General features: G+C 41.5%; 2 protein-coding genes across 6 annotated transcripts in view; both read left to right on the top strand.

The window, feature by feature from the left end:
• LOC126559420 (uncharacterized) overlaps window positions 1-1,660 on the top strand; it is a 252,847-nt gene extending 251,187 nt beyond the window's left edge. Inside the window, exons 2-3 of the mRNA XM_050215574.1 lie at window positions 1,169-1,388; window positions 1,463-1,660. Of these exons, the coding sequence (XP_050071531.1) occupies window positions 1,189-1,388; window positions 1,463-1,646 (384 nt within the window). The 5' untranslated portion in view covers window positions 1,169-1,188 and the 3' untranslated portion in view covers window positions 1,647-1,660. The remainder of the gene's footprint in view (window positions 1-1,168; window positions 1,389-1,462) is intronic.
• Window positions 1,661-4,248: 2,588 nt separating this feature from the next.
• LOC126558274 (band 7 protein AGAP004871-like) overlaps window positions 4,249-26,074 on the top strand; it is a 30,893-nt gene continuing 9,067 nt past the window's right edge. For 3 of the 5 annotated variants that reach the window (XM_050214261.1, XM_050214259.1, XM_050214260.1), the window contains exon 1: window positions 4,249-4,504. In XM_050214261.1, the coding sequence (XP_050070218.1) occupies window positions 4,249-4,504 (256 nt within the window). Of the gene's footprint in view, window positions 4,505-16,339; window positions 16,434-26,074 lie in introns of those variants that run through there. The other 2 variants (XM_050214263.1, XM_050214262.1) reach the window with 1 other exon arrangement.

Genomic DNA, 26,074 nt, shown 5'->3' with positions numbered 1-26,074 from the left:
GGCCCTAACCTCCGTCGTCCCTTGGTTAAAACTGTTGACTGTTAAAGATTATTTTCGTTAAGTGAACCATGGGTATGGATGAAATCCTGTTGAAATAAATTACGAAATCAAAGTAAAGCTGATAAATGATAAGCAATGCTTAAGCAAATATAAAGCAATGTTTTAGTTCTCTTCATTAGATCCTTTTACCTAAATCAAGTTCAAATTTCTCGTTTAAAAAATCATAATAACTTTATTCGAGTTGCTTACGTTGCTCCTCAGAGAGTTCGTTGAATTTGTTTGCTACCCAAATTGAATTTAAGTCATCACATATATCGGTCCGGCAGCCGAGGTGGTAGCATTGCGAATATCCACACGTCACTAAAGAGCATCGAATCCCGGGAGGACTTTCGCTTCGGAGCCAATCCAGCTATGGATAAAACCAGGAAGGCCAGGAAGCCAGAAATAACAGACTGAGAACTTTGGAGGCTTAAGTGCCAAAGAAGAATAAAAATAATAACAATTGAAAAAGAGAATTATTAAATGCTGGAATCATGTTATCAAATGAAATTGAATCTTTTACATTATGATCAATCAGTCGTACGAATTGAATTTTATTTACTTTACCCTTGATAGTTCAATAACGACAATTTTCAAACCGAATAGTTACAAGTTCGACATCTAGATGTCGCTCTATGGTGAACCCTTCAGTAACGGCCATATAGGCCATGAACAATGATTTCTGTTTTGTAAATGGTTATTATTTTTTCTGAAAAAACATTTAAAATTTTCAAAAGACGTTTTTGATTCAAGCAGCAATTTATAAGCCAACTTCATTTACTTTTTTTCTTGTAGCAAAATAATTTTGAAACGACATACTCGGCGAATTATTTCCCTGCGTAAGTGATTATGTATGATTGCTCCCGATACAGGTTTAATAATAATTGCTGAAATACATAAATTTGTGTCTTAAGTGAACTATGCGTAAAATATGATAAAATTTATAAAAAGACTGAAAACATTTTGCTCCTTTACCACCCGTTAGTTTTGAAACGTCCATCGCTGTGAACACATGGTCTTCCCATGGTGATTTTTTGACAGCGGATTGTTTTTGTAAACAAACATCCGTTCAAAACAAACAACGCTACGACCGCTCAGTAGATTTTTTGCAATACACTTTCCATTAAAGTTTGTTTTAGCTAACTCATCATGTCTGAAGACGATTGGTCAGTAAATTGTATCGACACAACCGACTGGATGCCTTCGCCGGAAGAGCTGGAAACGGCGTACTGCGCACTGGAAAAGGGAACCTACACGCTCGAGCTTAACTGGAAGTGTCCCGGACGCAGAGCACCATCTCCGGTGAAAAAGGACGAACCAAAGATTATGGAAACAGTTGACAAAGAAGCGTAAGTATCCGCAACAATCTAATACCGGGCCAACGAAACCAATCGCTACTTTTTCAAACCCCATTTCGTTCCAGCGCGGCTAAGAACAAGGAGTTTGACTTTATGGATGACGTTGCCTTACCACAGATGCGTGTCCGTGGTCAAACTAGCGGCCCGAAAGGGTCTGCCAAGAAGAAAACGACCAATTTTGCTGGTGTGCTGGATCATATGAAGAAACACGGTCGGCTAACACAGTCCAAGGATAGCTCTGGCTCGTAACTAGGGAAGAATGGAAATGGATAATGGTAAAGAGATGGGATGGGAGATTTTCCCCTCTCCGGTTTCACCATTGAACGGAACAACGATAGCATCGGGTGTGCTCATCAATTTCTATATTTTTAAGTAACGTTCGCTGTGCTCGGGATTTCAAATATAGCGACCATGTGGTCACAACCCGTTGAACCGCGTCAATCATGCGCCATGCCAGTGGAGTGTACACAGAGTCAAAGGGTACTGTTCAATACGGAGGGGAAGAAGGTCAGAAAGGGACAAATTAATAGATCGATCGACCGTTAAACGACAGTAAACAGTTTATAAATAAAATTTACGACCAAGGTTTGCACGCTTGCTGCCGAACACTGGTGTTGCAGGAAGAGCCAACAGGATTGACGCTCCCCGAAAAATAGCAGGTGTTAGAGTAATAATTCAACTTACACATTATAGTATTTTATGTTTTAAAAAAATTAAAAATCTTTTTCACCCCGAGAAGAAAGGTCTGGTTTAATCTTTCGATTTTCATATTTCGCGTTGACGAATTCATCCGAAACATTGTAAATATTATTCTCTGTCATAAAATCGTAGTAAGGGAACACCTAACGAAATGGATCATCTCGCAAGCGGTAGTCACAACGTTCGTTATGCGCCACCTTGGCCCGGCTTTAATCTGTAGCATGCTGACCCACTGGCATTGGTCCAACTATCATTAGGCGAAATTCCTCACGAATCGTAGCGCGTCATGTTTTGTGGTCAGGAAATGTATTTCAAAGTTTTGCCTGCGCGTAACACATATGACGAAAAGCGGACCGGTTCATCTGTGACATATTTTCTAATAATTCCATTCGGCAAACACAAACGCAAAGATGGAGATTATGATTAGACGCTGTTGGCAGCATGAGTCTTTCTCTCACCAATATGAAGAAAAGGGTAGTAATAGGCATATTTTCTCATAAATTAGCAACCAACAAAACATCCAAATGAACCTACTCTATAAATCCTCCCCAAAGTCCATCAAACGACGGCCAAACCATATGTGGTTCGTTCGATGGCAGCCAAAGAATGTAGCCGGTGCGGAACATTCGTGCCGTTTTCTTCAACAAATCCCCAGAATATTTCACATTCCCATCGCTCCATCGGCACAATGGATTAAACTGGCGCAGTGCAATGCCTGTGGTTGTGGAGCGGACAGCGGAGACCGACTTGGGTAGAGTGCTGCACAAATTCAAACCGCTAAACGCATCAAAAATGTAAACATTCGCTTGGCGGTAGCACGTTTCTTTCGGCCGGACACGATCGAAAACCGATCGACCACCGGCACAAAAGTAAACGGACTTTTGCTTAGGTGTTAGGCAAATCTAGTTTGTACGTTTCCCTCCCCTTTCATTATCCGCATAATCCAAACGCGTTTCCGCGCGCGTAGTTCGTTTGTTAAACTAGTACGTTTAAGAATAGAATTCAATGAAAATGGACGCAATTTCGAATTAAAAAAAAAATCCACCGCGATATCCATCCATCCGGCCTGATCGATCAATGGTTGGAGGACAATCGAACAGATAATTTTCCACGAAAAGCAAGTTATTGTGTTTTTCGAGTTTACCACACACACGCACACGAGAGGCTGCGTACACTAAACTGCTCGCGACCAAATGAAAGTTTGGTCTGGTTGGATGGAAAAATTATTATACCAATATTTACACTTACCCCAAAGCTGGACCATTTTATGTACACAACCTCCGGCTGCGGGAAGGTGTAGTGAGATGATTTCACTTTTAAGTAGACAGACAGCGCGTAGAGTACGAAAGAAGAGTAGCTCGTACATTCTGACTTCCAGTGTTTCAAGTTGCAGTGAGCCCCCAACTCGAACAGGAAGATAAAACCATCTTTTAAGTTGCTTGCTACCAGTGTTTGAATAAACAAGTGTCCAGTCAGTGAATCGCAGCTGTTTGGACCACAGAACCAGAACATTCGCTTTCCGCCGTATCATTCCAGGAAACCTCGAATTCCCGGGGTCAGGTGTATTAAGCCAAGGCAGCACTGCACTGTGATCTTTGGAAAAGGTGGTCCGTGTCTCTCTTGGTGGAACCACTGCTCCCGGTCAAGATGTAGGGACAGGAACAGTTCAAACGGTTTTTTCAGCATCAAAGCTTGAAAACATCTTTTGAGTCATCGATGGATACCCGGTTAGCCGGATTCGAAGGAAGAGGAAACACAGTCGTTGTCGCTGTCGACTCGTGCGCCGTGCTGCGTCTCGAGTCTCCGCATCGTCCGTTCCGCTTTCGGTTGGTAGCGTTCGTGCCAGCTGCGCCACCGTTTCGCGCATCAGTACATCATAACGCTTCGGTACGGGCAGACTGTTCGCTGTTCGCGTTTAATCGTCTCGATTTGTTGGACCTTAGCCGCGCGTAATCCATACCTTCTAGGGCCGGTGCTGTGAAAGTGAACTCCAGTAGAACTGTGGCAATCGACACACTCGTACTGAGACAACAAAATTGTGATAAGTGTAGAAAACCATGCCAAGTTAAGGCAAGTACGCTGGTGCGATAATCCAACTGTTTGTGGTCGAAAGTAAACTTTGTTGATAATCAAGCAACGAACAGCATCCAAAATGGATTGGACCGATAGAACGACCTTGGAAGATCAGCAAAGTGTTGATGGATTGCGGCCAGATTACAGACACGAACCACCGGCACATCAGCAGCAACATTTGCTACAACAACCGCTACAGCAACCACTGCTGCAACCGGTACAGCAAATTCATACCTATATGCCACAGTCGACAACACCTACTCAGCATCCTCCACCGCACCATAGTCCACTATCGCTGGCAATACCGATTTCCGATGCACTGCGACATCGAACAGGTAAGTGGGAACAAACATTCCTTAATGTAACTCTACCGATAAAACATAATTTGAAGGGCGTAGTGCATTGTTTATCCCAAAAGTTTGGCAATTATTGGTTTACCTTGAGGATCTTCAAAATTGAACTTCCAGACATTCAGAATCTAGTGAAGTAAAGCATCCAGATATTACTTCACACCTAATTCTATAGGTTAAAGGGTTTAAGCGAAGGTCGACCATAAACTGCTTCTAGGGTACGAAGAGTTCCATCTATTTCCTGCTATCGCGAGTACAGGAAGAAAAAAAAAAACGCTACCCGCTCCGAACACCCGATCGGATCGGTTGGTTAGTTTATTTTTATTTTGTTAACCGATCGATTAATGTAAAAATAAACACAAATCGCAACCCCCCAAAAAACCACACGGCAAGAACTCCTTCCGAGCAAAAACGCATCATCCACCATCACCATCCGCCAGAGTACACTGGCTGTGGGAAGTGTCCGTGCTGAGATGTTGATTATTATGATTTTTCTTCCTGTATGCTTTTCCTACCAACCCAGGCAGACCCGAAGAGAATGTTTTTAAAATGTTTTCTCATGTTTTTGCACTATGTTTTCTTTTTTTTCTTTCGCGTTGTGAGTAGGATGTAACGTGGTTGCTTTTCACACGGCTAGGAGAGTGTCAGTTCGAAGTTCGAATCCATTAGGAACGAACAAGTCCGATATAGTTGAAATGAGTGTGTGTGTGTGTATGAGTGTATTTTTTCACTATGTTTTCTTTTTACTATCTCTCCTTCATCTTATTTTCTGCAAACATTGCATAAGTAGAAAAAATGGAGGAACGTCGAACACAATTTGAAATCAAAATATTATATCAATTCTAAGCTATATAGCAAGAAATTTTTCTAAACCAATAAAATAAAGAATGTAAACAGATCGTCTTCCCTCATTTGAAGCTAATTAAAAAAACAATGTTATTAAATTATGTTAACTGATTTTTAATTATGCCGCGAAGCATAACTCAAATGCGCCTACAAGCAAAACAGAAAAGGAAGTGATCTTCAAACGAGCATCCAAACATTCCGATCGTGCTCTCATAGGAGTCGAAAAAACAATCTGGACTCAGCATGCCACTTTCCCGGCGGCACCAAACACGCCTAACATCGTGACACTTCCGACCCGTTTCAGTCCAACGATCGTGCCTGGCTTTTTTACTCTAGCACATGAATTTTTAAACGATCGTGACGTGACAACGCACGTTTGCGCATAACAGGATGTCCTGCTGGGTGTGCTCATAAATCAGGCAAACGGGAATGGCAGCCACCGATAGTTTATTTTTGTTTTGGCTCCCGGCAACTCCGGGTCCGGGTGCCGGTTTGCCGAAGCAGCACTGGCAGTAGCGGCACATTGTTGTTGTCGGACATCGAACGGGTCAATATGGAGTGAAAATATTTATGTTTGCTTTTTTTGCGGTGAGAAAGGATGCTTGGCATTGCAATGTTTGCCTATAATGTTCGAACATACACGTTTTCCTAACGATCTTGTCAGCTTAAACAAAAGAACTGTTCAGCTACAAGAGTATGTAATTGATAGTATGTTAGTAACCAGATAAGTATTAATTGTTTTATAAAAGGTAATCTTCCTAAGAAAGGAACAATTTTACATTCAATCGATCGAAACATTCACACGCCACCCCGCTTCATTTTAGTGCTGTGTTCATTCCATTCATTATTCGCGCTAACACACCCACCGTGCTGAGACCGATATATTTACAACTCCATCTCAACTTACACGACATCCCTGAGTCCCCGATGTGACAATCGACGCCCCCAACGTATCACGCGTGTGTCCGCGTGTGCACGGGTGCATACGGGCGTCCGAGAAGGGCAATGGAATCATTCACAGATAATTTATAGCCACACGCACATATACTGAGGAATCAGACGGAAAACTATATTTTTAGAATTTTAACGCGCGATCACTTTCTCACGGTTGTTTTGAGCTAGTTTTGGAACACCGCTAGTACCACCGTAACACGTGGTTACAAACGGTTAATCACTCCGGCACTCCGGTTAGCAAATTATGTTCCCTCTTGGAGGTATTTTGCCGGCTAACAGATCAAGTGGCTATTTACTAGCCCGAAAGGCAACAACATTTGAGCACTCCCTGTCCCGGATTTTTTTTTTTTCTTCACTCCACTTAGCTCCATTTCACTTCCAGACTGTGCGCGTGTGTTTGTGTATGTGTGCGCTGGTGTGCTAAAAATCCATAAATTAAGTCACTAATTAGCCGACCAGACTCCCTTTCCCGGTGGGGTTTGGGAAGTTTGCACCTCTTTTTTGTGTGTTCACAGTACAGATATAGATAATAAACATAAACGTTTGGCAATAAATACATCACTTCGCCAACCGGTCCGACATTGCCAGCACACTCCAGTGCGCACAGCTAGAGCTAAAGAAAACAATTATCCAAAGCCGGAAAGTCCCAACCTCGCTGCCCAATGTGCTTCCCTGGTCCACGGAATTCGATTCATGAAAATAGTTGCCCCAACCGTGTGACTCATTCGTAGCAAAAGGATGCTGGAAAACCTCACTCATTAGCAGAAAATCACAATGGGGAATGTTGAGCGGTTGTATGCAAAAGCAAACCTCCCGTAGACAACATCATCCTAGCACCCAGCACGAAAAGTACTGGGCGCCTCCATTCGATTTACTCTAGCGAATTAATATATCGTTTTCTCACACTTTCCACGCCGTGATTTGCAATCTCATTGTTCGCTTCATTTTTCTTACTCTCTTTTTGCTGTGTGCATGTCTATGTTTGCTGGTAGGTATGTTTTTACCACCATTGAAAGGTTGGTTTATTCTTCGTGCTCTAGAAATCACGGACATTTTCCGGTGTTCGATTCATCTTTCGCCACCTTAGCCCTCCCGTTCTTTCCCTCTTCATCCCAACGGAAATGATTGTCCAAACCCTGACCTCTTGATCGGCCGATGTTTTTCCTCGTTCGACCGTTTGGTTGTGCCGCACGGTGCCTGTTTTCTCACTTGCTTTCACGTGGGATGCTGCAAAAACATCGAGAAAAGCGAGGACGAATCCCAATAATTGATAGCGCCGTTCGAGTTTCGCCTCTCCACGGTAATCGAACGGATGGGAGTGAAGATCGCCGAATTTCCGGTACCTTATCCTTGTCGTCTGGTCGAAGCGTCTGATGGTGGGCGCTGTTTCTCGCTTTCTTCTTTACTAGCAATCTTGCTTGATAGTAAAGTAATGCAAGGCGGCATACAGCAGGGCGATAAACCGTGAACCATAGTACGGGTGGCGGCACGTTGTCTGGAACGCCGGATGGTGTGTTCAATTTTGCTTGTATTTTCATCTCCACTGATGCGCCTCCACTACCGAAGATGTTCTGGCGTCGAAAGACGTCCACAAAGGTCGAAACGATATGACATTGTTTCATTTTCACTTTGGCGTGTGATTTCTTTCGATATCTTTCGCCTCACGTTGCTCACGACATTTAACGGACTCATTTCTCCTGAATGGTATAGTGACGAAACAAAAGTGAACGTTGGCAGTCGTTCGTTCAAGCGTAAACCACCGCCGGATAGTGGTGTATAGTAGTAAGAGAATAGTTTGTACTTACGGGTGATGGCGGTTCAACTTCCGCCTTTGTTTATATATTTCTAGCAACTTCCACTTTTACCCCAGGTCTTTTGATAGTGCATAAAGCAAGCGATTAACCTTCCTGATACTGATTTCCACAATATTCACGCTTTTTTTCGCCAAATTGAACGACGACGATCGTACTTGTCGTACCAACAGATTGTGTTCAATGGAACGCTCTCCCTTCAAGGGGGGTGGCACACTTACAACAAGTACATAAACTCCGACTCTGCTTTGGCGTAAATAATCCACCCCGGAACTGATAGGAAAATTATGCATGCAAATGTTTTCCTTTACGTTGCCATTTTTTCAGATTTTCGTCTCATCGTGTATAACAAACAAGTGCATAAGAGTTTCAAGATTTCAAAAATAGTATTTCTTTTTATGGTTTATCAGGAGGAAAATTGTGTTTTCTAATTATTTAAACTTTTTTTGTCATTATTGATTTACGTATTGATTTACGTATAGATTTTTGAAGAAATTGGAGTAAGAGTTTAGAGTTTATACCAGTTTTCTAATGCTGTTTTATACATTTTTTATTTTATTTAAATCGAGCTTAACTGAACGAACCCTCTTCATTTTTTCATTTCAACAAAATAATTTTTAAAAAAAATTATTTACACTTTTTTTCCAAAAAATGCAACCATTCCAACACATTGTTCAGGAGCTAATGTTTGCACACTTTAGCGCTGCATAATTCAATGTAGCGGATATGCTTGGAACAAATGTGAAGGATAATAATAACATAAACTCCTTCCCAAAAGCACCACACTTATTTGTAGCTGCAAGTAAATGCACTCCCAATGGCACCAACGGGCAAACGCATCACAAAGAGCCGTTTAACGCGGCAGTGTGTCGTTGGCGCCAACTTTCGCCACGATCCATTGTACTAATCAAAGAAGTGATAGCAACGCGAAGTAGCAAAGCAAATGCACGAACGATACTGCCCAAGTACAAGCGTTAGTAGTGTGGTGGGATTATTTGAAACTGTTTCTTGGTGCCGAGTTTTTCTGATGATTCTGTTTCTTATGTACTGACTCGCGGTGACTTGGCACTGGAGGATGCGCTTAATACTAATTTAGTCGTTATCCGGAAAGATACAACCAGTCTGAAATTGTTCCTTTCAGCTATGGTGCATTTGCTGAGTAATCCTTCTTTTAAGTTCGTTTGTGCTCTTGGCTGTTCAATATCGTTAAGGAAGCGTTTCTTATCCAACCAGATATGTTTTTTCGCTCTTCCCATTATTATCAGCATGATTTAATGCTCAAACACATTAATCTCAAGCTTACGTTATCCAGAAATTTAACTTGATTTTAATTTAGTACCAACAAAACATATGTGCGCGTTAAAAGCAAACAAGAACTAGGATAGCAACTTCACGAATTTTTCCCATTTTAGATACTTTTCTTTTTCACTCAAAAAGGATCATTATCTCAGAGCCTTTAAATTGCAAGCCCCACTTGTCTGTGTTTTTTTTGTCTATCAAAAGTGCACTCGAAAAAGAAAAGCCAATACCACACCACACAACGATGCAAAATATTCGTCATGACGAGACAAGATGTGTGTCCAAAAGAAAACGACACCGACACCAGTCTTGCGCTTTCTTTTTTCTTGCATTCTGCATTCATTCCCGTGTCGTTCGCACTGTCTCGCGGTACGTCGTTACATCGATGTGGCTCATTGGGCAAAGGAGACTAGAGTATGTGTGTGTGTGTGTGTTGTTTTTTCTTTCCGTTTTCTTTTTGTTTTTGCTATGCTATTTTGTCTGCTCGAGAATGTTTTGACTGTTGGAAAATCCATTCTGAATTCTGATTTAATGGAAATGTTTATGCATCGCCGATGACACTGTCGTACGTTTGGACGTTTATATTGAGCATATTCGCTTCTGGTCGATTCGGAAATGTGTGTGTTTTTTTTTCTCCTCTCAAATCGGAGCAGTATTTTGTGTTCTCTTCCCAGTCTCCGTCGCTTCATTGATGTGGGGCAATCGTTTAAAGGGAGAGCTTTGATGTGATTCCCTTTAATGTGGTTCTTGTTGAAGCTGACTTAACTGCCAATAAAATTTTACATCGAATGGGTAGTGAGATACTTTATAGAAGCATTTAATCAAATAAACAGAGACAGTGAAAAGAAGGATGATGTTCACGTGTGGGAGGTATTTTTTCATAAAACTTTAGAAGCTTTAAAATTTAGGTTAGTGATGAATGGAATATTATGAACATGAATTATGTATTCATTGGCAGATTCGCTTGTCTTATCTTCCCTTTTGCTATTTCTACATAATAATTGACATGTTGAGGCATGAATAAAATAATTAAATACACTTTAACAAACTTTATTTTTCTTCCTTAACTTCTTTGCCCCATTTCACAACTACAATTGAGAGGGGTCAACACAAACGCAAAATACGAAGCTGAACAAAACATAGAAACAAGGACAATGGGCATTACGTGACCCAAACCCCGAAACAGCTGGGCGATTGAAAACAGGGTGCAAAAGCCGTTAAACTGAAGGTGTGCCATAAGTTACGCTAAGTCACCAAATGTTACCTTTCCGCCTGTTGGTCTGACTGCGGCATTTAACCCACATGTTCAGCATAGAAGCCGACGCAAACAATTGCCAGCCATTAATGTCAGAGCCAGATCCGATCCGCTTCGGATCGGACTGAATCTTTAACGTAAATCTATCTTTACAGCATCTCGTTGCAGAAGACATAACCGAAGCAGTAGGAAAGCACTTGGTGTAAGCATTGTATCGGATATTCTTAAGCAAATGTATCATTAAAAAAAGGATGTTTTTTTTAAACAAATATTACTGAGAGTTTTCATCAAACACTCTTCACATAAGACGAAAAAAATCCCTTCTCTCTATAACAACTCAATTTGCTTCAAGGATTTGATACCTTTTTTTTGCGAATCTCTGCACAATGCAATAAATCAATATTTGTAATGGTCAGATTGGTACGGGGGAAAAAAAAGATACATAACACCAACTAGCATTCACACAGGCACACGTGTGGTGTCCATTTATCATTTCATATTGCTCGTTTGCATCCAATCCGTTGCACGATTGGACATGACAATCTCATTCCACTGCTCGACACACTGGTCAACTGGTGTGGGGTGGCCCTAGACAACAAAGTTCTATTTGCGTGTGTGTATGTGTTGTCGGTTAAGTAAACTGTTTTCCTGTAAGAGGCAGCCAGTCATCCACCACAGCTGTCAGACACAATGGTGCGATGCATGGTTTTGCCCGGTGGCCAACGCAATATCTGAGGCCGTCCACCAAGAAACATGGACAAAAAACAGTGGGTTCGAACAGCTTCATGCGATACGGCCAAGCACTCGTACGTAACATATAATTCCGAGGGTCAACATGGGTGCGTGAAGAAGCGTTTCTGCTCTACAGTGCAGGAAGAAATTCGAAACGGAGTAAACTAGAAATTTTTCAGAAATTATTAAATTGTTTTAAACATCGTTTGTTCCTCTGCTAATTTTTCCCTTTCTCTTGCTTCGATTAGATCCAATAAATTGGAACTCTTTTAGAAAGTTTTCTAAATTATGAACTTGATAATGAATGATCAACAAAATGAAAATATGTTTTTGCATTTTAACATGCATTAGATTGCATGTAAGAGTGGTGTTAACTCTAACATAAAAACATATATCTAATTAGTGAAAACTTGGCGTCTATTTCTATAATAAGCGGTATTCTATTTGTTTCTCAGTTCTTTGAAAAAATCAGATAACCTTATTTAGACTATTGCAATTCAACTTCTAATGTAGCTAACTTTTTAGTACATACATACATCACTGTAAAACAATCTCTTCAGGGAGGAATGCGTGTATGTTTGTCTTTGAGGTATATGCTCTTCGAACAGATTCACGACAATAGCTCCCTAACCAAAGAAATGGACCACCAGTGGTTTGGTTCATACAGTCTAATGAAGGGAATTTCCCCTCAATGCCCGTTAGACGTGTAGGACCCTCGTAAAATCCGATTGGCGCGATAGAGTAAAAAAGAAATGCACCCTTTTCCTTCTCCCCTGTTGTAAAAGGTTCGGAAATCCCAAAAAAAATACTCGGGAAAAAAGAAACCGACCAAGCGGCTGGTAGAGGATGGGCGCCTCAAACACGAAAACACAAAAGAATCTCGCACACGAAAATGTATCCGTGGCGAGTATTTTTCCACCCCGTTCCCTCGTCCAACATCAAGCATACAAGAGAGAGTCACGCGTGCTCTCAGGCTTGTGCCCGTAGACGATGAAATACCGCCGAAGTTGATTCGGCCATATTCCGACTCGAAACTCCCCGCGCGTACAGTGGTGAGCTTAGGAGCATGTGCTTTGTGCTGCAATTGTAACGATCTCTAGCGGCCAACTTGCCAAACGTATGTGTAGTTCTTTTTCACCTAAGATGCCTCCTTCAAACACATTTCACTATCGTTGGTGCAACGCTGACGGAAGGACTCCACAGTTTTGCTGCACGCATCAAAATAGCCACCACTGTTCACGCTCTAGCTTGTGATGCTGGGGCAAGATATTCTCGAGAGTTTGCTTCCTCGAGAGTCTCCTCGAAAATCTCGAGACAGCGGGACAACGAATGCGCGATGGCGCGAAACCGATGACAATGCGAAGCGCTGCCGCGTTTTTGGTTGCCGAACCGATGGTTTTCCGTGCGTAACGCGGCCTATCAAACAGTCCTGTCAACGAAGTCACCGGCGTAAGATAACGAAAAACGTGCTCCGCTGCAACACGCACGGCACGCGTGAATTGATCGTTCGTGCCTAAGATATCGTGCATGTGTTTTTGGGTGATTTTTGTGGGTTTGTAGAAATTGTGAACTGTCACTTGCGGGTTTTTGTTTTGCGAGTGCTGTAAAGTGAACGAACAAAGCAAAGACAGAAAAAGGTCGCAAGTTTTACCGTACCAGCGTGATCGTTTTGTGTAAATTGTTAAAGTGATCTTCATGCAAAACATAAGAAGATGTCAAATGGTGCTTCTATTGTTACGATAGATCACTAAAGTGTCAAGTTGTTTTGCAATTTAGCTAGGGAACATTGAGACAAATGTTGTGAAAACTAAGTGAAGGCATTGGACGCAATAGTTGATATATTAAATTCACCCACCAAAACCATCAAGGCTGTTCAAGAGAGGAGAAAACGTGCACTCTAAGCTATGTACCACGCTCAGCATTTACAAACACAGCAGCTACAACCACCGAACCAGCAGCCATCTTCGCAACAGCAGCAAGATCAAGTGCGATGGAAAGTTAAAAGTACGTTGAGATCGTTTTTTCTTAAAATTTCCGATGTTTTTTTTTTCGTTAAGTTATTCTAATCCACCGTTAAACACTAACGCTAAACCACTATAAGAAAATAGTTTACTTAAAACTTGTCCCTTCAATAGACAACGCCGCGTGGGTTCCGATTTGGAAATGGCAACCTGTTCCCATTCGTATTGCTGTTAATGTTTGCCCAACGCAACCTAGACGTTGATCTGTACCATAAACTGTCTCACCAATATATCTTAGCACACACGCATTACCATCATCATCATCTCTATTCGATGAGGATCACCATTGTTTACGCCTTCCCACGCTCCAATGTGAACACTTCATCTATCTGTACAGGAGGAGGAGAAAAGAGCACACATTCTATACAGCGATCGAGATTTTAGGATGAATGTTTTTGAACAGCGACTCGTTTTTAATGAGAGTTCTACACGGGGAGGCCCATTTTCACCAACCAATCTGACCATCGTCCACTATCGTCCCAGAGCAGGGGAGTAGCGTGACCAATGCGTTTACATTTACTCGAGCAGCATTTTTCTTCTGTGCATTGGGGCTTGGTGATTTTATAAATAATCTGCCAACAGGTCTATTTGCTTTGCTGTTTTTCCGTTTTTTTTTTTTTTGTGAGGATTTTGTGCGTCCGTTTTTTTCGCATACAACTCTCACTCTTTACGTGTCGGCAATTGCACTTTTGGTGTTTTTAACTTAAACTTTGGATTAGCCCGGTTTGAATCGAAGATCGTGTGAAAGTAACGCGATAAAGGATGCGTTGTTTTATATCCCCTTTGAAAGAAAAGATAACAAATTCATAAACCAAACAAATTGCTTTCGTTGTTCGTTTGTGTGCGTTGATTTATGTCTTCCGCCCGAGCAATACCAAGGCCTAGCATTTCGATGTAATCGGTTAACATCAAATTAGTATGCTTGTGTTTATTGTCATCTCCCATCGTTTCTTGGGTGCGATGAGTCATAATAAACTAGAGTGACACAGTTTTTTGACAGTTCAATTTTTAAATCAGACCAAGAACAAGAAGTCGTCTCTTTTTTTATCAATTTATTCCTACCGAAGTGCATTTAAACACAGCTTTTCAACCCGCAGCACACATCTCTGCCTTGGCTTACCATTTTAATCACTTTAATTGCTGCACCATCGGCTGCGGACATTAATCACGTCGTACCTCTCTTGCTGCCACGCTTTCTCTAACACACTAAACTGTATTTTGCAAAGAAAATCCAAATGGCGAAGAAAAAGCACCGACCATTTGCAGAAGCAGATATCAATTGTTCTGCCATTTACCGTGTGGCTTACCGTGTGTGTGTGTGTATGTGCGCGCCTTTGGAAACAGTTGGAATGTAACGTAATACGCTGATACTATACTAATGCAGCCACACGGTACCGTTCGCAGCTCCGATGCACTCTCCGCAGAGTACTTCCGAAGCGTCTCGCAAGCAACCCTACCCTCGGCCACAGTATTACGGTAAGTGTTATGGCTGGCGTATGTGTGTGTGTGTGTTTGTATGAATGTGGCGCGATGAAGCCAGCTCGGAGTACGCAACGCATGTAAACAAGTAATGCTAGTGTTAGTGACAAAAAAAGGCAAAAAAAAACATGCTTTTGGTGTTGTTACACTCACTTGCGGCTAGGCAATCTTCCCACTCAGCGTTGAGGCCTGAACGATTTGTCACACTAAGGCTGGTGATTCACGGCACAACTATCTCTTGCCGCTAAAGGGAACGCTGTGGTTAGGAAGGGTGGTTAGGGTGGTTTTGTTTTGTTTTGCACCTACACTAGTTGGAATTCGATGTAGAATTACGCTTATCGCAATGCATGTGGTCGATGTGTTTGTCTGCCCCCGTTGTACATATTCCGCTACATGTGTAGAAATTTGTAAAAATATTAATAATGTACTTAATGTTCTAAACTAGTTGTATTGAATGTATTGTTGTATCGATTAAACTAATGGTTAATTGCGAAATCTCGCTGGTCGAGATCCGATCGAATTGAAAGCAATAAATTCCGGCCCGGCATTCCTGCGTCATAGTAGTGGCGGCTAGCTACATATGTATGTCTGCTCTGTAAAGCCGCATTATTACCTCACAAATGAATCAACAAAACTAGCAAACCCCAGAATTCCATCACACGCATGTTCTTTCTCGCATACCGTAATTAATTATGTACGGGATAGGGAAGGGAAACAATATTTACGACCTCCGTCAGGTTAATGCAGCAACAGGGACCGACATGCGTGAAGAAAAACTCCCTCTCCCCAAATATAAATAGGGTTCCGATCAGATTGTTTTACGATCCTGTCTGACAGCGAAAGCAGAGATTTTTTTGTTTGTTGTATATTCATCTCTTTCTATCTCCATTACATAGTCGACAAGTAACGTCCTAATCTTAGTACTATTTTCAGTTGGACATCTTTGTTCGATTGTATGGATTATGAAGATGAACCTTCTGTTTGCGTGCTGGATTAAACCCTAGACTACACATTAAAAAGTGTAATTGCTCTCATTTCTAACCCTTACTATTCATACTAAAACACCACACGTTACGCACATGTAACGCTTGCAAACGAGACAACGTTACAGTCGGTTCCGTTATCGCGTTACCGAGGTCTTATCGCTTCGTTCCTCTGCTGCACACAGCTAGCCCTAGCTCTGTCGGGAAGGTTTACTGTGCGTTTTTTTGTGTTTGTAAACTTTTCGCTATCCGGACCCGAAGGCCTGTCATTTGAATGACTTCGATTAATGGAAACCGGTCAAACGTTACAGTTTAGTACTCGCTGACGGTTCCATCGAACCGGATCGTTCGACGCGTTCGTCTCACGCGGTATTGATTACGATCGTAAGTCTATATTTGTTTTGGTGTGTGGGTGAAGTTTTGTTTGCGCGCCAAGTGCGTCTGTGTACAGTATGACCGGTGCAACGATGGAAGCAACACCCTCGACGTCTACCCAAGCTGTCCTGATAAACGATGATAAACGGCGCACCAGTGGTGAGTTCTGATGCAATGGCGTCATGTGTGTTCAACTGAAAGTGGCTCTAGCAGATAACCGTTCATTTTCAGAACGGAAATGCGGTGTCAAATTACGACATTTCAATAGGAGAATCGAGTTAATTATCAGTTAAAAATGATAGCGACAACAAAAAAAAGCTAGATTAGAGTCGATTATAATTCTTATCAAATTGATTCTATTGCTTCATAGCTCGGGAACGGAAACGATTCTCGGAACCAAGATGAGTGATTATAAAGAAAAACATTTCAAAACATCAACAGGACTTGTGAGTGAAGTTGTTCAATATTTTAGCAGGGTCGTAATTTGTCGAGTGTTTACAATTTAATGTTCCTCCTTAGGACTTACAGCTCATTCCATCCGACTCAACTTAATTAGATGGAACTATCAAAACATAATCATTTGGATGAAACGATCCGTCATCGAAATCGGTGTTTATTACTTGCTCCGGGTGGTATGACGGATGCCCTAAGGGCGTATGAAAGCAAATTGCGATCTTCCCTTTACTCTGTTGCTCTCTCTCTCTCTCTCTCTCTCTCTCTCTCTCTCTCTCTCGCTAATACGAATAAATAAACTAACCATTCATAACAACTATAGTGTGCAGATGTGAAGATGAGACCGTACGAGTTTGCTGCTAGTGAACTCTGTTTCATGTCAAAATATTCATGAAAGATGACTCCCACTGTTGATCTTGGATGATCAGGAATATTTTGAATATAGTTGCCACAGCAAGAGCTCTGAATTAATTCGTTTATGTTTATTTAAGCAAAGGAGTGTAAGTTTTATATCGATTTTGAAGCTATTTAATAATTGCGCCATATCTCTTCTATTTTCCATCCAACTAAGTTGCTTTAAATCGCACTGAATATTTTAAGAAAATATATCTCACTACCCATTAGATCTTTTAAATAACCTACCAATCAATCATCGACATCACGGCTGATGATGTTGGAGGATACCGTAATGCGTCTTCATCGCTACTTCAAACACTCGGTGATGATGGTCACGTTCGGCGCACTGGAGCTGATGATGAGGCAAATTGTTTATGCTTACCAGATTTGCACGCATGCCTTCGTACTTCACACAACCGTACAAGAACAACACTGCCGAACAGATTAAGGTCGTCTACAGCTCGCCTGCGTAGGGCAGCTTTAGGGTAATTTACCACTGCCCGGCCTTCAAACCGTAACGTAATGGCAATAAATGTACGACACTCATATGGCTCGTCATCTTTTTACGGTTTGCTCGTTGCATCATGTATCTTTTCTTTTCACTTTATCGCGTGGCTCTCTCTCTCTCTCACACTGTAATGGAATATCTTCTTGTCTCCCGCACCGAGAAGTTTTATAGCATTGGCGCATTAATCATCATGCTGGTGTGTCCGATGAGCGCGGGTGGAGTCCATTTGCATATTTCCGCCATTCGTCGATTACACACTCATCCGTATGTGCAGTAACCACGCACGTTTAAGTCTCGTACAGATTGCCGCAATCAATGGCTAGACTTAAAACGAGAGATAGTAACATCAACCACAGCTAGAGCAACAAAAAATGCGTATGTAATCCCAATGTAAACCTTCGGAAGGCACTCCGTTTGCAGACAAAGTGTTCCCAATTCATTCAATGACACGCAGGGTGACGTTGGTGCTCGGAACGACGATGAAAGCGAATCACTCGAGCATCTGTTACCCCTTTTGTTGGCGAAAACCATCCACGGCTGGTAGTTTCTCGCTAGCGCAAAAATCCTGGGTCACATTCCATTACACGAAATCTACGCACTCATTCACTGACGTTTACTGTCCAGCAGAAATTGTATGCTTTTTTATCCCACACTGGAGGGCTTTGTTGTTCTGTTTTCGATGCTAGCAGCTTGAAACATTTATTCTTCGAGAACGCAAGGCTCGCGCCCATTCCAAAACGAAAACTACTCAGCCCCAAGGACGAGCTCCATATTGGCTAATGGGGCTTTGGAAGGAAAACTAATTTAGAAAATGTGCTGCGTGCAGCGAAACGATCGACATAGGCAAATGGAAAACCCTTTTATTCTAGGCCCACTAGTCCCGTACACCGTGGCATAAAGCGGCGTATCGACTGGATGGAAGTGAATTTATTTTATTTTTCCCAAACCCGCAACGAACGCAAGGATGTTCCGTAGGTCATTAGGTTTAAAGTATCGCATCGAAGTTCACAAACCACCCCTTTTAACCGAACCACCTACCGACCCATCATCATTTCATTGAGAGGTCGGTGACTAATGGTACCTACATAAATCTTTATTTAAATGACCGTACTTTATTCAAATGTAGAAAATAAAACTGTTACCCCAGTGAAGCACTTAAATGAATGAATGGGAAAATTTACTGATGTGTCTGCTTTTGCTCCACAAAACAGCGCATTCAAAGTTTTCACCATTTAGCATCGTTTGTGAGGCAGTTATTAGCGCATAAGACAAATTGTTCGAAATGGGGAGGGGGGGGGGGGGGGGGTTGGAAGAAAAACGGATGAATTTTCACACATTTTAAACTTCTGATTTAACCCTACTGCCATCGTTCATCATTTTCACGGAGCATGTGTTGAAGCGCAGGCGACAGGAAGGCGCCCAATATTATAACCAGCACACACACACATACCAGCTTCATGCATACTCCGGACGACTCGAAGCAACCCACTCATTTATCATCCCTCATTAATGACCCACTACCGGCAGGGTGACGATGAACGTGAAAATGTCTTCCCTATTTGACACTTGTTGAGCACCGGCAATCGGATGGGCCGCGTCGCACCGGCAGGCTTTTCAAAACAAAGTTTTCACCGCTTACCGGTGCGGTGCGTCTTTTAACCTTTGGCGATCGGCGATAATGGCACGAGCTGTCTCGCGTTCCGTTGAACGATAAGTAATTCTTCAAAGAAGTTTTAGACGGTTTGAAAGATACAAAAAAACTGCTGCTGCTTACCTAGCGTTACCGATCGAACGTGATCTTAGGGCCACTGTCTGGATCATTCTTCGCACATCATTCGGGCGGGCAGTTCATTTTCCGGGTCATTTTCAAGAAAAAGAAAACCCTTCCAATCGTTTCAAACGTGTCCAATTAGTAGGGTGCACCGCACTTCTCACTCCCTGCTCTAGACAAGGCCACCACACACACACACACACGTACACCAATGATTTACATCTGTCCGGGCTGGTGTGCGACGATTGGAGGCCTGTATTTCGTCTCATAAATTGTTTGCATTTTGATGGTCGAGCAGATTTTATGTTGCCCGAAATGTTCACACCCGGAATCCCGCTCTGCCCACACTCAAACGCTCGGGCTCAGTTCAGTTTGACAGTTGATGTTTCAGGTCACGTTCCGTTAATCTCATCGAAAATTCTTTCTGTAGTTTGGGGTTTTGTTTTTTTCGCTGCTTTCGGGACGTTCCTAACCCTCTGTTCGGAGTTCAATAGAATATCGAATGAGAGTCTCTGGGTGTTAGCAACAGCGCAAAAGGATTATCTTATGCATGAGCAGCGTTTGGAAAACTATTAGCAAATGAAGATACCGGGTATCGGGATGCTTTTGTTTATTGAATCCGATTTAGATCGTGTTTATTTCGCACGTTTAGTATTGTTGGTTTCCAATTCTTTGCGTCCGAAACGCTCTATAAAACCCTATACAACATGTAAACTATTATTTACTGGGAGAATCTAAACAAATCTCGCTTGATTGATTGTAAATTATTTATTATCTTTCGATCAGGACCGTGGTCACACCACGGTAAGAAAGGTCACACTCTTGCGTAAAATCGATTGTTTATAGCTTCTTGTAAAATTGAGGCAGTATAGATTGGGTTTTAACTCGTTGAACAGTAAACAATAGTGCGCGTTTTGGGCTGGCGATGCTGAAATTAATGTAGGTCTGATTCCTCAAGGATAGGTAAGTAAACTTCTGTCAACAGGTTTCACGGCAGACTATAATTAGTAGTGTTTCATTACTAACTGAACGAAACAGAGCTCCAAACGGTGTACAATTCACGATACACGTTTGATGCTTTACGTTTTACACTTGAAATTGAGTGGTTCAATGACTGGAAAATCGAGATTTCTTAGCATTCAAGTGTATACTTTCAACTCCTCTTCTCTTCCTTTTATACTTTTCCACGATTTTGGCTGCTTGAAGAAAAATTAAACATTGTAGGTTGGTATGGTCTAGAAAATAAAACACCTCTTGAAATAACTTGGAAACTATTCAACAAGCTTTCGGCATCTTCTTGGCAGTTTCCGTAAGACCAATGTCCCCCAATTTTACTTTTCTTGAATTAAAACAATATATTGATAATTCTAAAACTAAGTTTTCTTTTCTGCTTATTTATTTTTCTACATTCATTCGAGATGCAATTTGATCTCTATTTAACGAGACTTTGAAATAGCGGTAGAGTTTAGAAAAGTGTTCTAAAGAAATGCCACAATTTTTTACGGGCAGTGTGCTCGAGAGCTGCGTATCAATCTCTTCTGGAAAAATCGAGAACCTCGACTCAAAACTATTTTATTTTAAAAATGAATATTCACGCTATCTGTGAAGTATCACCATATATATCCGCGCTGTAAATATAAGTCCACGCTTTATCCTTACTTTGATACTATACTTTAAATTTCATGTCCTCACAAAATAGCTCACCACTTAATAAGAAGTTTTTTTTCGCTTGGTAGCTCTGGTCTCTTTCAGTAACTATGTATTCACATTATAAAACTATTCTGCCTTCAAGTAGATATGCCCTTACTTTGCAGCTATTATCTCAATAGCCCTCAGAGTGTCTTCTTTGTGTAGTCAGTGAGCAGGACTACAAAGAGCACTCAACACAAATTTAGAAATCATTGATCTCTACTCTTGCTAAAAGTATTTGCTTTTGATACCACACTAGTCACAATGGATAAGGAGTTTCAAGCAGGTTTTAATAAACCTCGTAAAAAAATCAAATGAAAATAACAATAACATCATGAACAAGGCTTACCTGGCTTCTCCAGACAGTTTTTTATGTGACTCAACAGTCGTCAAAATCCTGCTTCAGTTGTAGAAAAGTGGGATCCTTCAGGAACTAGCACCCAGTGAAACCCGACTGTCGGTCCTGAACGAACTTTAAAAGTTTTTTCTATGTATGAAAAAACCTCCAATTCTATCCTGAAAAAAATAGTAGAACTGGAAAAAAGGTAATGAATCTCAAAAATACTTATAACCAATTTGTCATAAATTAGTAAATATAAATTGTTTCCTCTTGAACATTTGTAAAAATAAACATTACGAACTTTTTCCTCAACCCAATACATTTCCGTGTGCGTTAATCCACGCTAATTTCGCTCAATCTCGTTCTCACTCTGAGCCGTGATTAGCTTCCATTGCATTACATTCCGAATGCCTGACGAAAGTCTGTTTCATGTCAGCCAGTTTGTAGCAGGATAGGATCTATGTAATAAAGCTGGCTACCCTTAATCTGACTAAGATCAAATTCACCCTTCATGAAACTCTTCGCATTAGTTAACGAAAACCCAGGTTTGGTGCATCTCAACTAACGTTCAATATTTGGACAACAACAACGACAACAACGTCTCTACGGTCAGAGCACCCAACCTCGTCCGCATCATACTAATTCTGGTCACCCACAAACCATGGCCCATTTAGTCAACGATTTATAAATATAATTAACATCCCTTCCCCTACGGCTTCCTGTCGATCTTTGGCAGGGCGATGTTTTTTTGCCGATGATCATGTTGTTGCATTTTATGCACGTTCAAACTCACACACGCTGCCGAATTGACTTTTTGACATTTCTCGCGCGCGCAATTGAAAGAATTTCCTTTCGCTTTAGTGGAATTTCTGCAAACTAGCTAAAAACTGCGCTAACCATCCAACTGGCGCTGTGAAAAACGTACCGTCAGCATAGAAGCCGAACAGCCCGACAGCGGGACAGACAGTAGTGGTCAACCCATTTCAGTCGTCACCCGGCCGCCAGCAGTCATGGTTCGCCGCTTTGGTTGGGTGTCATCAAAGCGCAATCTTCCCGGCAGCATCTGCTGTCGCCGCCGCCGTCCCAAAATCTGGCTGAAGTTCATCAGACTGTGGACAGATTTTTGTCTCGCGTTTTTATCGCGATCGCTTTTTGTCGCATAGGTTTTGGTGGTGCGTGGAAAACTGTTCTGTTGGCCGTTGCCGAACCGTAACCTAAGCAAAATGGATAGAGAGATAATACCCGGAAGTTCGAAGAAGTTCGTGGACCATCCGGACGGCGGTCCGAAACTTCATTCGGCACATAAACGACGCTTATCAGCGTGACAGTGTATGAAAACAAATCAACCTTTATTTCCCTTTCGTCGGATGTGTGACTCTGAATCGTTGACAGCAAACAAGAAGATATTGGGAAGATCAGAACGTGTAAGATCCTGTCTTTTCTTCTTGGTTGCTTCCGAGCAAAGTGACATGTTTCGTTATCAATAAAAAGACAACAGCACGAATAGTTAGACGATCCTAGAAGTAAACCAATTTTGAAGATTTGATGTTTCTAGTGGATTTTTCTTCATTAGTCTATGTGGCCATGTTTACAATCAATTAAGACAATCCATAACTTTCTCCGTCCCGATTACATCAGAGGTTCGAGCTGTAACTTCAACTGCAAATTAGCAACACTTGGCCAATCTTGACAGGCTAATCTTGGATTTATTTCCTCCGATACAAGACTTCCAACATTTCCAACCCTCGAGGGCGGCAATTGACACAGAGAACGGAACTTCAACGCTCAAAGAGGGATTAAAGCGACACATTTTTCTCAACCTTGAAGCCCATCAAATCCACTCCTGTCAATTGTTGTTCCTCTTTAATTTCTATTAGATTTTCCGTTACGACCCACTTTGCTTGCTCATCGTCTGCCAGCGCCAGCCATTCCACTGATGCACGTACGCGTTCAGGATGATCGTTTAATTTTATTACCATTGCTGTGTCGCCCATCAACGGTTGGATTTTTGAGCTCTCTTCTCCTAACGCTCTCCGAGGGTGAATGGGATACGAAACCGTTCGGCGGACTGGTATGATGATACGCGTGACGTTGTTGCGGTCTCATTGTGAGGTTTTAATCTACACATTTTATCTCCCCTTGTCGTCGCGGGAGGCTATCGAATGTGAAAGAATGTCAAAATCTACACGAAAGGGAAGACACAATTTAAAGAAAGGCGACCAACGAACATGTCTCGGGAATGTGTCTAATGATGGTACTTCCTGTGCTTCGGAGATGGATTGCACTAGGGTTCGTAGTTCGAAGAATAGATTTATAATAGATCCCCTGCGTAATTCCACTAGCAGCAGATAAGGAACAGATTTAACTGATTCGTTTTATTGCCGTGTGTTTGTTTATATACTGTTGCGATGATAAGGCGTCCGATACATTCGTTGAAAAATGTTTTTCCTTCGTCCATGTTGAAAATGACATAAATCACTGTGTGGTCCTGTTTCAAATTGTTTCAAAATTGTCCCCTTTTAATGTGTGTAACCTGAAACCGTACGCTTGCAGCTGTATAACCGTGATTGTTCACATCAAATGCATACTGTAATCAGTTAAATGAGATAAGATAAATGAAAACAAAAACAGTTTGTTGATCATCACGAGAAAATACAGTAATCGCTGTCCATTTTTTCTCTCATACATACAACCTGCAGCAATACAGGGTTTTTGAGAATATAATAGACAAGTTATAATGAGATATCGATTTGTTCAGGTATTTATTTATTCAACTTGAGAGATTTTGGAATAGCAAGATGTTGATACAAGTATTCAATTTTTTTAAAAATAATAATTTAAATATGTCTCTCAGAAAAAGCATAACAGCACAGCGATCTTTGAAAATTTACAAGATAATTATTTATTTATTTTATTTAGTATGACGGCTCTACGCCGTATTGTCTTACAAGATAATTAAAGCTGCCAAAATTTTGTCTCAAATCAACGGTGGTATAGGCGACAGCGATGATGGTCTTCAAACGGCAGGACCTGGGTTCAAATCCCATCCGGACCGTCCCCCCGTAGTGAGGACTGACTATCTAGCTGCGTGGTATCGGCAGGTCTAATAAGCCATATTACAGATAGCCAAAGACTCCTTAACGGTATTAAAAATAAAAGCAGTACTTTAACGTGCTATTTGCAAGTTTTTTAAAGCCATCAGCGGGTTATCACCCAGTAGATCATTAATCCAAGAACAAAAAACATATTACGAAAATTAAAATTAAATAACATAATGTTGTCCATCATTGCATAATGCATTTAAATTAAATATTTAGTTGTCTACAATTTACAAACATAAGTATACACCAGTGTTTCTCCTTCAATCTCCATTTATTCAAAATAAAAATATATAAAAGATTTTTTATTTTATTGCTTCGAAAAGGGCAGCCTGGTCATATTGCTTGAAGATAATTTGTGAATAAAATAAATTTAATCAATCATATTTTTAAAATCAGGTTGAAGAAAATAAAAAATCTAACAATTAAAGGTGGAAGCGAAACTATTACTGCAGAAACAACCAACTAAATGCAACATCACACTTGAACCAGCTTAAAAAATCCTTCTCAATGCAATTGCAATATCAGTTAACTTCGTGTCAAAAAATGTCACCCCAACGAGACCCCAACATTCCGATAAAAATCGTTCGCAATTTCTTCTTGTCGTGAATGCGGAGTAGAGCATAAACCTAAAAAAAAAAAAATACGTAAACGAAAACCAATTTTCACGCCACACTCTCCATTTAGACAGTGGTTAAAATTGGACAACCAGAAGTGGTTACGGGTGCGATTTACCGGTTCGAATTCGATTTACGCTCATGGTCATCCCATTTACGAATTTGATCCCGAGAGGGCGAGACCCTCCGCACTGCCAGTAGCAAGACAAGCAGATTTCCGTGTTTTTCTTACGAGAATCATTACCTGCACCATTTGCTTTCTTTACGTTCTCACACTCCGATCCTCTGGTCGAATGAGACAGCTTAAGACATATGTTTGTGAGTTTTTTTTTCACTTCTGTTTCGTTACTTCAAATTTAAACTCTCGATTTGCACTCAACATGTTCGCGCTCGCGTATATGTGCGGTTTGTTTGGCAAGAAGAGAAGGAGTAGGAAAAGGGGGAAGATGGCGTAGCGAGAGTGGGAGATTCCACCAATTCGTATTGGACCTTCGTGGTAAGATTTCTAGTGAGCCGGTTCGCCCATTGATTCCGAATTACTTCGGCTGATGCCCTCGTGGGTGTAGCACTACTTTGTCGGTCGCTCACACACCCGGTCATCATCATATTCCGGGGATGTTGGTGGGTGAGGCTGGACACCCAACACCCACGGTGTGAAAAGTGTCACTTTTGTACAACACACACACACAAACACGGGTGGAAAGAAAAGAAAAGCATCGATCACTAACGGTTGACTGTGGGGTGTTCTTCGCTCCTGGATGTGGTTTGTGTCCCTCGGGTGCAGTTAATACAGTGTGCAAAGTGCATGTGTGTGAGTGTGTGGGCAAGGAGAGAAATAAATTATGTTTTCGGACCATCGCACGATGGAACCACCGCTTCTTCCTGGATGTCAACCGTAACCGATGCGTGAAAATCGTTCCACACCACT

Source organism: Anopheles maculipalpis, chromosome 2RL (genome assembly GCF_943734695.1).
Source record: "Anopheles maculipalpis chromosome 2RL, idAnoMacuDA_375_x, whole genome shotgun sequence".
Lineage (NCBI taxonomy): Eukaryota > Metazoa > Arthropoda > Insecta > Diptera > Culicidae > Anopheles > Anopheles maculipalpis.
The sequence above is the reverse complement of the archived record's forward strand: the minus strand, read 5'-3'. Positions and strand labels throughout refer to the sequence as shown.